Source organism: Trachurus trachurus (genome assembly GCF_905171665.1).
Source record: "Trachurus trachurus genome assembly, chromosome: 18".
Classification (NCBI taxonomy): Eukaryota; Metazoa; Chordata; class Actinopteri; order Carangiformes; family Carangidae; genus Trachurus; species Trachurus trachurus.
The window spans coordinates 6440480-6454620 of record NC_139909.1 but is presented as its reverse complement, the minus strand read 5'-3'; the positions used below and the strand labels follow the sequence as shown (position 1 = coordinate 6454620).

General features: G+C 42.8%; 1 protein-coding gene across 4 annotated transcripts in view; it reads right to left on the bottom strand.

Annotated features, from left to right (window-relative positions):
* Positions 1 to 829: 829 nt before the first annotated feature.
* The window catches only part of LOC311002097 (uncharacterized protein), a 34186-nt gene continuing 20874 nt past the window's right edge, over positions 830 to 14141 (bottom strand). For 2 of the 4 annotated variants that reach the window (XM_083993325.1, XM_083993328.1), the window contains 20 exons: positions 13948 to 14076; positions 13818 to 13856; positions 13605 to 13730; positions 13389 to 13515; positions 13133 to 13303; positions 13018 to 13052; positions 11360 to 11527; positions 11137 to 11271; positions 10841 to 10879; positions 10611 to 10751; positions 10384 to 10478; positions 10266 to 10289; positions 9649 to 10123; positions 7673 to 9355; positions 7072 to 7177; positions 6505 to 6621; positions 6086 to 6403; positions 5296 to 5412; positions 5082 to 5203; positions 2636 to 3666 (listed from right to left, as the gene is read on the bottom strand). In XM_083993325.1, coding sequence (XP_083849451.1) covers positions 3046 to 3666; positions 5082 to 5203; positions 5296 to 5412; positions 6086 to 6403; positions 6505 to 6621; positions 7072 to 7177; positions 7673 to 9355; positions 9649 to 10123; positions 10266 to 10289; positions 10384 to 10478; positions 10611 to 10751; positions 10841 to 10879; positions 11137 to 11271; positions 11360 to 11527; positions 13018 to 13052; positions 13133 to 13303; positions 13389 to 13515; positions 13605 to 13730; positions 13818 to 13856; positions 13948 to 14076 — 4788 coding nt within the window. In that variant the 3' untranslated portion in view covers positions 2636 to 3045. Of the gene's footprint in view, positions 1538 to 2635; positions 3667 to 5081; positions 5204 to 5295; positions 5413 to 6085; positions 6404 to 6504; positions 6622 to 7071; positions 7178 to 7672; positions 9356 to 9648; positions 10124 to 10265; positions 10290 to 10383; positions 10479 to 10610; positions 10752 to 10840; positions 10880 to 11136; positions 11272 to 11359; positions 11528 to 13017; positions 13053 to 13132; positions 13304 to 13388; positions 13516 to 13604; positions 13731 to 13817; positions 13857 to 13947; positions 14077 to 14141 lie in introns of those variants that run through there. The other 2 variants (XM_083993327.1, XM_083993326.1) reach the window with 2 other exon arrangements.

Genomic DNA, 14141 nt, shown 5'->3' with positions numbered 1-14141 from the left:
GGTGGGGGTTAAAATAGATAGAACATTCCTGCATGTATTAAAAACATGTTTGTGTATTAAAAACGTGTGTTGAACATAACAATTCCTTATTGAGGAGGGCCACAGCTGATGGTATACATTACTTTTTGTAGCCATTATTCTTGGTATGGCCAGTCTGCAGCCTGAGGGCAGCAGCTGAAATGCTGAGTGGAGGGCATGAGTCCAGCATAGATTGACAGGTCAGGTAAACACAAGCTTGGTCAAAAACTTTGTAACAGAGCATGAGTTTTTGACCAAGCTTGTGTTTACCTGTTGACGGAGGAGGTAGGCTACCCAGCAATCATTCAAAGAGAGTGAAGATACTGACTGGGAATAAAATAAATGCAAAATTTTATTCTTAAATAAGAGTGGCACTATTGTTGAAAATATTATTAAGTGAACAGCACTGATCACCAATGTTGGATAGAAAAAAGGAAACAGCTCAGACAGTAGAGGAATTAGAAGGGAGGGGTGAGTGCAGGTGCTCATGTTGCAAGTATTCCTAACAGGTGGCCAGTCAGTAGGGGGAGTATTCTGCTGGAAAGTACCTAAAATCCAGGTGTGCTACCACCTCACTGATAGATAACACCTTGTTAAGAAATACCAGAGCAACAGTTTCGACTAATATATCTCACTAATTTACATGTTTAACCAATGTATCAAAAACGTTTAGCTGATTTTTGTTACTCTGAATGTTGGAAAATAAATGATCCTTGATCTCAACTGGCCCATTTTTGGACATTTATTTTTTTACCCAACACTATTCTCATAGAAATTCAGACAGAACAGCAGACTCAGAGGCATAAAGTTATTTATATAACATACAAAATATTTAATCAACACACCTACAGTACACAAATGAACACATTAAAAACTAATTTAACAAAAAATAGGTTCAATCAATAGGTTTAATATATAAATAAATTTTTTTATGCAGAGGTAAAGGTCTACAATACAAGGACATCAGTGGTCCAGAAATCAAGAGACACTCAAGTTTAATTTTATATATCAAAGAAAAACAGAACAAAGCAAACTAGACAACAGAAATAAATCAACAGATTGGACCCTTCAGTTTGTACCTTATCTCATCTGCAAGATTGAATTCAGTGCTTTGCTTATACTGACTCTCCCTGGGCAACACTTGATTCTTCAAATGCTGCTACATTTTGCAGTAGAAACTATCAAACATTGACAATTTATGGATTAAAAACCATCACACCTGTGCATTACTACTATGCCTGTATGCTATGGTCAAGTGCTATAAAACCAGTGTGGAAGTCAGTGCACTAAGATCATGTATTTAAAATATACAAAAATAGTACAGTGTCATAGAAAAATATTAATAATAGATAAAAGATTCACAATTTACAATATTCACATGAATAAGGGTCACCATTTTCACATTGTTATTGTTTTGTTTTTTTAAAAGGTGGTCAGGTCTGGATCAATGAGACGTGGGGCCTTGACAGTGTTGTGCTGAACGTCTTGATGGTTTCTGTGGAAACTTCTGGTGGCGTTTCTGGGAACAGAGAGTAGGACAAAAACCGGCAATGACAACATGACACAGAGATGTCTGCACCCCATGGCCTCATAATATGATATGCTTCTATATTTATATGCAAAGATTATTGTAAAAGCTACGATTGGCTGCTGGTAATTGGCTTGGTTGTGTCACTTGACAAGGAATCAAGAGGAAGCGTCAAACTTCAGAAACAACTCAAATCAAGTAAATTCAGTCCATACTTTAGCATTCTAAATATACTCTGACTGTCTGTCCACTTACCTTTGTTAGTCGGACTGTCCAGGAAGCGTTCAGAAAAGAGGCCAACCACAGGAACTTTAATTTGATTGCAGAGTGTACAATCTATTTTTATTTAAGTTTATTTTTCTTTAAAAAAAAAAGCTCACGATAATGGTCTATAATCCAGTTTATAAAAAAAGGCTTTTTATCTAAGTGCTACTGTCTCCATAGCGTAAAAGCATAAAATAAGAAAGGCCACTGTATTATAGGCTTGACCCAGAGTTAATGTGTTAAAGGGATAGTTCAACATTTTGGCAAATTGGCCCATTGCCATAATCGCTATAGTCTTGGCAGTAGGTTTGTTACCTTTATTTGTTGGTGCAAGCTATGTTCAGAACGGTGGAGCAGAGCCGTGAGCTGCTCAGAGCTACGCTACGGAGGCTAGTGGAATTTCTTGGTTTCCCTCATCAAACTCATCAAATACACAATCCAACAACTCCACAACGCTGTCGTGGACAAGCTGTGACCTGCACATTCACCACGCTAGAGATAATAACAGAACGTTATGAGACAGAGTTGTTTTAGAGGGTAATACAGAGACTGCTTGATGAAAAACTGTCCCTGACGGCAACGCGTATCAGCGGTTTTGCATGAATTTCCCTCTAAAACAACTCTGTCTGGTAACGTTCTGTTATTATCTCATAGCGTGGTGAATGTGCAGGTCACAACTTGTCCACCAGAGCGTTGTGGAGTTGTTGGATTGTGTATTTGATGAGTTTGATGAGGGAAACCAAGAAATCCCATAATGAGCCTCCATAGCGTAGCTCTGAGCAGCTCACGGCTCTGCTCCGCCGTTCTAAAAATAGCTTGCAGCGGCAATTAAAGGTAACGAACCTACTGCTACGACTATAGGGATTATGGCAATGGGCCAATTTGCCAAAATGTTGAACTATCCTTTTAAATATGAAACGAGTGATAACATGCATGAAACAGCTTAACATGCCATTATTTACAAGCCATGACCATTTCAAACCATTCATAATGCACACAGGTTTTAAAAGGCTATCAATCATCACCAGTGGTGTTAACACACAACACAATGCACCCTGGGAGATCGACAGTACAGCCGTTGGTGAGAGTCACACAGGTGATTACTGTGGTAAGGCCTGGGCTGGCTACAGAGCTGCACTAACTCTTGTTCTTCTGTGCCCTGTTGCTTGCGTATCAAAGACCAGTTCCCCTTCTCGGCAGGAGGATTGTCCTTGATGTTGCCGTCTCAAAGGTTTTCACGGTGGCGCCGCCAAGAAACAGACGTGGGTGAGGTCTCGCGCACGGACCTCGCACCAGGGGCCGTCGCTGTGGCTGTATATGACGATCCCGACCGCGCAGCGATTGCCCGGCGCCTCCTCTGGCGGCAGTCGTGTGTACGCGTGAACGGACTCTGCCAAAACCTGCCAAAGATGAGCCGGCGATGGAGACCAGTAGGGCGTCTTCTTGAGTGGGACTGCTCCTCGTCTGGCGTAACAGATCTCGTTCCAGCTGTTGGCGTCCCTCAGGGCCCTCTGCGAAATTAGTTGGTTTTCACAGTTAAAAAGTTTCAATAGTGATTCTTTCGCTCTCGCAGCGACGTGGGAGGCATTCGGGACCCCGGGGAGCGGATTGGTCCTGTTCATTACATGAGGAGCCTTGGAAGGCCCTTCCCGACTTGGGATGATGGAGTCGGTTTGCTCCTGGTCGGCGCTGGTCAGGTCGATGGTGATTGGACGGGTCTCCTGTGCTTGCGGGAGGTCGCCACTCCCAATAGGGAGCTGGAGATTCCCCGAGTCAGAGCTCTGACAGATCTTTTCCACTTCCACTTCTTCAAATGAACCAGAGGTGTGTTTCAACACGTCTGTTCCTTGAGCTCGCTGCAAGAAGAGTCCAGAGTTGATTGAGACCTGAAAAACTACTGTACTACTGACTGAAAGGTACACTATGCAGGACTGGCCTGAATAACAATGTATTGACAGATACACAGATCACATACACACACACACACACACACTCTCAATCATCGCCTATGTGGGCATTTAAAGGGATAGTTCAACATTTTTGAAAATTGGCCCATCGCCATGATCCCCCTAGTAATAGCAGTAGGTTCGTTACCTTTAATTGTTGGTCCAAGCTGCTTTTAGATCGGGGGAGAAGAATACCGAGCGGCGCAGCTACACTACGGAGGCTAATGGAATTTCTTGGTTTTGCTCATCAAACTCAGCAAATACACAACCAAAAAACTCAAAAACGCTGTGGTGGACAAGTTGTGACCTGCACATTCACCACGCTATGAGATAATAGCGGAAAGTTGCGAGATGGAGTTGTTTTAGAGGCAAAGTCGGACTTTACACTCTAGACGGCTGCTCGGCGGAGTGATTTCAAAAGCGCCTGTTTACTGCAGATACGTCCGTATACTACGGCACTGGCTGAGGTGCGCACACTGTGTCCCTCCGACCAGTGGTTCACTGAAGAAAGTAGTTCCGAGTATTTGCTTCACTTCTCTTAACTTTCCGCTATTATCTCATAGCGTGGTAAATGTGCAGGTCACAACTTGTCCACCACAGCGTTTTTGAGTTTTTTGGTTGTGTATTTGCTGAGTTTGATGAGCAAAACCAAGAAATTCCATTAGCCTCCGTAGTGTAGCTGCGCCGCTCGGTATTCTTCTCCCCCGATCTAAAAGCAGCTTGGACCAACAATTAAAGGTAACGAACCTACTGCTATTACTAGGGGGATCATGGCGATGGGCCAATTTTCAAAAATGTTGAACTATCCCTTTAAGGTGTCTCTGTGTTTATAGCTACAACTGCCCTGTCAATGCAAGTTGAAATCTGTTGTACAGCACATTGGCTGTGGTTACAATGTGATGTTTACCATGCAATTAGTTGCCATTGGAAACCATCATGCATTCCTGTTCACTGTTGACACTCAAGCACAAGACAAGAATGCTGTAATTTCCCAGCTTGGGATCAATAAAGTCTATCCACCTATCCATCCATCCATCCATCCATCCATCCATCCATCCATCTATCTATCTATCTATCTATCCATCCATCTATCCATCTACCTTATCTATCCATCCATCCATCCATCCATCCATCCATCCATCCATCCTATCTATCCATCTATCTTATTTATCTATCCATCCATCTATCCATCCATCCATCCATCTATCTATCCAAGAAGAGATGCAACACTCATCTAGGTTAGGGAGAAAAAAACTTGAGCACATGCACATCGTCACACTCAATGATCCTTTTCTCACCGGGGGTTTTCAAAGGGGTTTGCGTACCTGCAGGTTGTCGTAGTGTTTCTGGCTGCTGCAGTGCAGCTCCTTGGCCGTGCTCTCGTTAGAGTAGAAAAGAGCGCAGAGTTTACAAAAATACCCTGACTTGCGGACGACAAACTCCTGACCTGGAGAGAAACAGCAATGGCATTATAAAATAAACACAAAACAACATACTGTATATGTACAACGAAAGCATTATTATGTGTGTGTTTCTGACCAAACGGTTGGTTAGGGGTGAACGGTGGCAGTTTGAAGTCGGCAGCAACAGAAGGAGACTGAGAGCGAGATCTCTTTGCTTCAGGTCCGACCAGCTCACTCTTCCTTTTACTAACAGCTGAAGGAGAAGAAGAAGAGGGAAGAACCATCAGATCACCTGACCTGCAACCACAAGTCCGTTAAAGGGATAGTTCACCCAAAATTGAAATTTCACTCATTATCTCCTCCCCCTCATGTCGACTAAGGGCTGGGAGAAGTTTCAGAGTCCTCCGTGGCTTCTCTGAGTTACAGGGGGTCTCGGCGTAGCAGAAGGACACACCAAAAAACATCCTAATACCCCGAAATGCGAAATTGTCCCGAAAAAAATTAAATAAGTCTATATTTCAAGCTTGTTTGTAACGGAAGCTCCTCTTCCCAGTTCGTCAAATTTGGACGAACCAGGGTCTGTCCTCTTGTAGCGGAAGCTTCGAGAAGCAAAACAAGCTTGAAATATAGACTTATTTAATTTTTTTCGGGACAATTTCGCATTTTGGGGCTTCAATACAAGACGGACATTACATACGAGGAGCATGGAGGTATTTGGATGTTTTTTGGTGTGTCTTTTTGTTACGAAGACAGTTGGTATCCATTTGCAACCGTTATATGGACATGCACTGCTACGCCGAGACCCCCTGTAACTCAGAGAAGCCACGGAGGACTCTGAAACTTCTCCCAGCCCTTAGTCCACATGAGGGTGAGTAGATAATGAGTGAAATTTCAATTTTGGGTGAACTATCCCTTTAAACACTCACCTCTCTCTGTACCTTTTATGTCTTTCCCGCTCCCTCCTTCCTTCTCCTCCTCTCCTTGCTCCATGCATTGCTCCAGGTTCTGCTTCTCAGGCTGCAGATCCTGTCCACCAGAAGCTACACAGATGTTGCTATCGCTCGCTCTTTCCACTTCTGCCGTCTGGATCTCTTGCTCACTGGGACTTGACAACGTCGGCTGATCTTTGTCTGAAGGTGATGAGGCATCGAGTGAAGCGACTGGTGGTGGATCAGAACCAGCCAATTCCTTTTCTTCTCTCTCGTCTTGTGCAATGACATTTTCCCGTCTTGTAGATCTTCTTACTGAGGTAAAAGTCAATGAAATGATTAGACAAATAAGTGAAGAAGTAAAAAGGCAAGATAATAATAAGCTCTGTGTGTGTGTGTGTGTGTGTTTGTGTCACCAGGGGTTTGTCCGGTCCTCTTCTTATCGCGGCTTCTTCTCGTCCTGGTTGTTTCCTTTTCTCTCTCCTCTTCAACCTCTGCCACCTCATCAACCGCCACAAAGTTTGAACTCTCCTCTGAAGGAAGATACCAAAAGAAAACTGTTGTTTTACCAAACTTATGCACTGACGGGAAAGGAGTGGCTGTTTGTTTTCATGATTCAATGTTTCTAGTCAGAAACTTCGATCTATCTAACATTGACATTGGAGAACATTAACAGTAACTCTTATTTCTGGATCCATGGCCGCCTGAGGTAACAAGATAACCAGGCTGAATGTTAGGTTTACATTTTGGACAATATTAAACTGACTCAGATCGTACAAACAATGCATCTTAAAAGAAGAATATTCCACTGATTTAGCTTTGCATTAATGAAACAATTTCAGACTAAGGATTTAAAGTTGAAAACGATGACAATGGCAGCTCAACCAGAGGGGTCTTTTTTTCTAATTATTATTATTCCCCATGGTTAACAGCTAGCGTAGCCAGAACCTTGAGGTTGGTGGTGTGGTTATAACTCTAAATACCTGGTACACCTGCTTCATCGTCATGTTTGCATTCTGCAGATGTTGAAGCTCTCAGAGTTTCACTCTGGTCTGCCTCTGCCTTCTCTTCATCTAAAGTCACAAAAGTCTGAAGAGAGAAAGAGAGATGAAGTTGAACATCAGTGTATGGTGTCAAATGTGTGTTTTCCTTTACATACAGTATATTTAACTTCAGATTCTCTTTTAATTGTTGGCCAATTTTAAACTCCAGTGTGAACTGGTCATGGCCCTGATGTGAGCCGCATGAGCAGAAGAGCAACAAGACGTCACACACAGCACCCTGTGTACGGAAGTAAAGAGGAGACGGGAAGCATGGCGGCAACAGTCGGATGTCAGCATTTTCACTTTCAGTGTTAGCTCACAGAGCAGGCAAATGTGGAAGCAGATTATAAATAGGGAGAAGAACGAGGAAAAGGAGAACTTATGTTGCTTGTATCACTTATAGCTTCTACTTTGGCACAGAGATGGGATGTGAATTGCGTCAATGGAAAACTCTGACACAGTTCACATGGTTGTTATGCGTTTCAAACAATCTGGTCTGTATAAATCTGATTTGAGAACAGATGATAATCTCGATCTTTACCTCCACTGAGTCTCCCTCCATGTTGGGTGGGTGGGCCTTCTGTGTGCGTCTTCGTTCCCTCTCCCTGGTCCTCCTCTCGTTACACTCCTGGTCTTGCTCCTGGATCACCATAGCACTTACTGAAGACTCTGATGGACTCTTCTTCACTGGTGTTGTGCTATCCCTTGGGGACTTGATTCTTGATTTGGCCTCATTCTTGATGTCTGTTTTGTCTTCCCTCTTTTCCTCTATCTGATGTGTCTGCCTGCTCTCCTTTTGAGGTTCCTTCTCCCTAGATGTTTTTTCCAGTGCGTCCCGAGCAGGAGCGCCCCTCCTTTTTGGCATGTCCTCTCTCTTTGTTTTCTCATTCGAAGAATCTCTACAAGTGGTTCTTTCACTTTTCCCTCTGGTTGATCTTCTCAAAGAGATTGTTTCTTTGGTGGCACTCTCATCCTCTACAGAGTCTAAAATCTCATAGGAAGCCTCCCTCTTATCAGGCTTTTTAGATTCTTCATTGAGAGTCAATGTCATTTTCTCCTCTTTCTTTCCTCTAGCACTACTCCTTCTACCACACCTTTCTGTGACAGGTGCATCTTGAACCACTTCATCCTCAGCAGAATCTACTATTTCATACATCTCGCCAGTGATGTCTTCTATGTCTTTGTCTAATTTAGGACCTCTTGCAGTGGTGTCTGTCTTTGTTTGTCTTCCATATTTCTTGACTGATCTGTCCTGTTTCTTTGGCGATTTCTCCTTCTCTTCAGAATTCGATCCTCTGGTCCTGAGGCTGGTCCTCCTTGAAGATTGACCATCTTGTCCAACAGTCACTACTAGTTTATTGGTTCTTTTCCTCTTGTTTTCAGTCTCTGCCTCTGTATTTGTTGATTGATATTCAGAATCAATTACCTGATAGGTGTCTTCCTTCAATTCTAAGTTCCTAATGTCTTCTTTAGGCATCTGATCAATGGAAGTTTCAAGTACAGGGCCCTGACCTTCCATTCCCACCTGATCATCAATTGAATCCAGTATCTCAAAGGTTTCTTGTTCAGTGACGTCATTGTCAAGGTCTTCAGTGTCACAGGCTTCAAGAGACTGGTCATCAATCTCCAAAATCTGGCCTTGACTCAGTTCCTGTGCAGGTGGATGCATCTCTGATGGCGTTTCTATTGTTTTCTTTGACTCAACAGTTTTTGCAGCAGTGGGCTCTGCTGACACCTCGGGTTCAGACTTTGCCACTGCACTCTCTGGGGCTTTTGATTCTCTGCATGACTCAGGATGAGTCTTTACCAACTCCTCAACAGCAGCTGCTGATTCCACCTTTTTCTCTTCATGCATAGTGGTGGACGATCCAACCCCACCACTCAGGGATGTTTCATTGGTGGTTTTGACTGGAGATTTTGAAGAAGGACCAGCAGATGAGGGTTTAGTAGGAGATGAGGAGGAGGAGTTGTTGTTCATGGACTTGGATGATGCAGAGGATGAAGAAGATGAGGGAGAGGCTAAACCCAAGGCCACTGTTGAGGTCTGTATGGCAGATGGTACATCTGAGATTTGCTCTTCTCTTTTACCTACTAAGGATTTCTTGGGGAGGGAGCAGCACTGTTGGTCACCAACTTCATCAGAAGTTAGAAAGTTCTCCTTCTTGAAATTTTTCTCATCGAAAAGGTGAGAGTCCAAGGGAATCACTTTATTTGTCAAATCTCCCTGACAATGGAATGAGAAGAAAGAAGGTATTCATTTAGAAAACAGTGAAGCCATTAATCAGATAAACAATAGTTTGACCACTTCATTTACAGCAAATAAGAATTACATCCTCGCCTTGTCAACCAGTGACCTTTGACCACCAAACTTGAGATTTGGTTCTGGATTTTGTGACGAATTAAATTCAACATATGGCGTGAGAATTTCCTTAAACTGCAGTGAGATCTATCTTTCTGAAGGGTTCAAATGTGATGAAACACAGCATACAATAGGAAATTATTTTGAAGAGGCCTTACGTGTTTTTCCTCAGTGTGGGTCCTGGTTCCTTGGGTAGGTTTGTGCTGGCTACTGCAAGTCTCCTGCTCAATATGAAGAAGTTTTGTGCCACTTTCTGCATATTTGACCGCACTTGTTGGACTGGATGTAGTGAGAACAGTTGTTGGTGACCCTGGTTCCCTCTTAACTCTTTCTACATCCTCATTGGTCTTATGAGAAATGGTGGATTCCATGGTAGTCTCAGGTCCCAGTTTCTCAGTGGCCTCCTCCATTGCTTGGTCACTTAAATCAGTGGCACTCGGTCCTGAGCCAGCAGGAGCTGCTGGTTTAGCAGGAGCTGAGATACTGGTTTGTGCAACAGGCTGAGACTCTTTATCAGAAACTTCAGTAGGAGGAGGCTTTGTTTGTTGCTTCGGTTCAACCTTGACGGTGCCCTGTTCAAGGTTTAGCGTTACCTCACTGGATTCCTCAAGGCGCTGTTTTAGACTCTTCAAACTAAAATACAAAATATATTTATGCATGTCAATCAACTGATGTGGAGCCAAAATAATGTGGGTCATATCATTTATCATGCTGATTATTGTTAAGATTTTGGTCACATAATTTGACTAATCTGACAACAAGTGAATATACTCACGACTCAAAACGTTGAACTTTACTCCTGCAGAGATAAAATCAGTTGGTTAGTTTAGTTGTTGAGAAAAGGGGATTAGAAAATAAGACATTTACAGTGTGGAGACTATCAACATACATACCATGTTACACGTTTACTCGCAGAGTGTGGTGAGAAAGTGTTGTACTCCCGCAAAACCTTTGTTACACCACTGGGGTCAGCCATCTCAACACACACCTGAGGTAGAAAGTGAAAAAGAAAAAATAAAGAAAGTGACAAGACAAAAACAAGTAGAAAGAACAAAGTGTAGCTCTCAAGGTTGTGTTACAAAATCTGTCCGAGCTTTAACGAGCCAAGTTGCTGTTGTACCCTGTTGGCAAGTGGCAGGAAGCCGACAAAAGCAGCGATGGATGATACCACGTCCATGACAATCCTGATGACATCCAAACTTGTCTGAGAGATCTCCACGCAGAGCAGCCTCTCCTCCAGAGACTCCAGATCAGGGACACGCTGAAAAAAAAAAAACAGCTTATGTTTAGGAACAAAGAGTCAAAAAGATGGCTGCTTTCCAACTGACATAAAAATGTTCAATGACTTACAGAGTTGCACCATTTCATCAGAGTTTTATACATGAGCTCCTGCAAAAAAAGATGAAGAGGTGCAGATACAGATGACTGTGTGCATACATGTTTGTATTTCTGTGCTTACATGTACTCCTAGTCTAAAATTTCTACAGAAGGGATTAGAGGAAATCACTGAAAGAGAGAGGAACTCTAAAACAGGCTTCAAGATAAAGAACCAAGCAGTTAAACAAAAATAAAGGAACTTGTACATGTTAGTATTCCAGTGTTATAGTCTAGGGTGAATCCTGAAATTATTTCCTAGGTATCCATACCTCTCTTGATACTAAAGAGGTCTTCTCCAAGACGAAGTGGACCTGCAGCGTGGAGCCTTGGACAGAAAATGGATTTCTGAGGTGATCTCTAACAAAACTGCAGCATTCAGACCAATTGCTGAAACGGACAAAAGCCTGGAGGTGCAGAGAGAAGAAAGGAAAAACATTAATAATGTAGTTCAATGACCATTAAATCAATCAAAAAGCAGAATCTTCTCCTTACCCTCTTCTGCAGTGTCAAGACGATCACGTTGTAGTACAGGGAGTGAAGGTTTCGGCGTTTTTTGGTGAAATAAGGCCAGACCAACTTGGCGATGTCCTCGTGTTTGTAGTTTCCCTCTGGCAAACCCGTCAACATGATGGTGAAGTCTGCGGCTTGACACTTGGCCTTCTATAGGACACAATGTTCAAACCGTGAGTTAATAAAACTGGACATAAATTTAATTTGTGAAACTTTCTTTAGACTATGAGCAGTAAAGAGCGACATGAAGTTCAATCAACGCTACACAACCATAGTATGTGGAGCTTAATAGTTTTATCTTGTTAATCCAGAGGAGTCAAACCATGTTTTGGGCTAAAACATTTCGATCAAAATCAGCAAGTGAATTGTAGGTTGCAATGGTACTTCTTTGAAGTTACGTCCTCTGAAACAGCAACAAATGTGCAGGTGCGTCGAAGGGTGACAATTAAAGCAGAAGTAAGCGATCCGGTCGTTTTGGCTAACGTCTTGTCAGCCGATGGAGTTAGCAGCCCCCGCCCTCGTCATGGATCTATTGGTCCTCGTCCCTACGTCACCACATTCACGCGCATCCCTTGGCTGCACACACAGCCCTTCATGCCGTTCTCTCTCCTCATTGGATAAAGGTTGTAGGATACAAGGAAGTTTTCTCCTCGGCTTACAGCAGAGCAGAGTGACTGACAGACCCGTGTTTCGGACCAAACACTCTATGTAAGTGATTGCTGTCAGAATATATAACTATTTAAGACTTATATGAACACTTTAAGTCCAAATTAGAAAAGAAGAGTTCCCGCTCACATGGCCAACTTGCAGAATTTATTGCATTGCAACATTTCGGTGCTAGACCTTTTTCAAGCAAAATGTTTGGTTTTTTTTTTGCTTGAAAAAGGTCTAGCACTGAAACGTTGCAATGCAATAAATTCTGCAAGTTGGCCATGTGTGCGGGAACTCTTCTTTTCAAACAATCAGTAGTACAAAATAGCAATCCTTAAGGTTGTTCAATAGGTTAGAAAAATACTTCTTAAAAAGATCAGGTAAGACGGAGCTTGGTGAAGTAGAGGGTTAGGGGTTAGGGTTCGAGCCCTCTCTGAATGTCTCTTTTTTATGTTCTGTATAGAGCCCTACATTCCTATTCTATTAGCTGCAGGCTGTTTTCTTTCTTCTTGGTTTTCCTCCTTATCTTTGCAGGTGGCTCACACAGTCACACACAGTCACACACAGTCTCACACAGTCTCACACAGTCTCACACAGTCTCACACAGTCTCACACAGTCTCACACAGTCTCACACACACACACACACACACACACACACACACACACACACACACACACACACACACACACACACACACACACACACACACACACACACACACACACACACACACACACACACACACACACACACACACACACACACACACACACACACACACACACACACACACACACACACACACACACACACACACACACACACACACACACACACACACACACACACACACCTCCCTTCTCACTCTCTCAATGCTGAGTGCCTTCTCTTTTTTTCCCCAACATGTTTTTCTTGATGAGCGCCATTTTAACATGAATTTAAAAAACAACAAAAAATAGATGCCATTATGAGGAAAAATCTGCTTACCGTAATGTCGCTGCTTTCTTTGACCGTCAGATGATCTAGGGGCCAAAAATGAGGACAGTCACTTTCCTGAACAACAGATATTCATGTTACTGTTTTGTCCAGCTAACTCTCTTACCTGGGATGATAAACCAAGGAGATACAGTCGGGAACACAAAGGGACAAGTTGTCAATGTGACCCAAAACGGTGAGAGGCTGCCCTTTGGAACACCAAATTTGCTTGTTGGGACAGTTGTCCCAGGAAGAACATCCTTGCTGTCTGGAATAGCGTTTGCGGCAAATCTTGGTGCTGCAAGAACAAAAACAAGTAGAGCTTTGTTTTGAATGCACCTGACGTAAGAGAGCAGTTTTAAATTTTAAAGCCAAAGACTTACGTAGCGCTGCACAGCCAACGTTTGGTATTTTCATCCTGTAGACTCTGTAAGTAGGGGCCTGTTTCAGGAGGCTATACCAAACTCCAAGCCGATCAGCATCACGGTTGGACTCAAATTCAATAAACAACTGAAACACATACAGATAAAACCAACAGGAAGTCTTTTTCACATTCCTAAAACACATGCACTTGTGTATGTATGTGTGTGTGTTTCTACCTTGCTGAGGAGAGGCATGTAGTTTTTGACAGAGTCTATTTTTTTCAAAGCTTCCTTGAGGTCTTTGGCCTCCCTTGGTGAAATGTTCTTGATGTAGATCATTCTCTCTCCATCATCATCCACCGGCTGCATCAAGAACAAGCAAACATTCACACTTTCTGTCTCTAAAGGCACTCAATTTGTGTTTAGTGAAAACTGAGGGTGGGAACTTACAGAATTCATGAGAACCATCAGTGATTTGTAAAACCCAAGCTGAAATAAAAACAGAGTGAGCTTTATTAAACCTACAGGACATCTAGAAATATCTGTCAATAAAAACAAACAATGTTGTGTACGTGCGTACCGGGGCCATTGATATGCCATCCTTCACTACTTGTACTGAAAGTTTGGAATTTTTGAGAGTCAAGTTATTAAACCTTGTGTTAGTCAAAACGTTGTCCACCTCCTGCACTGTTGGCATCAGAACAAAGGCCTGAAGATGAGAACCAGGAACAAAAATGTATAATCAATTACAGACCTATCGAGAGAAGGGATTAC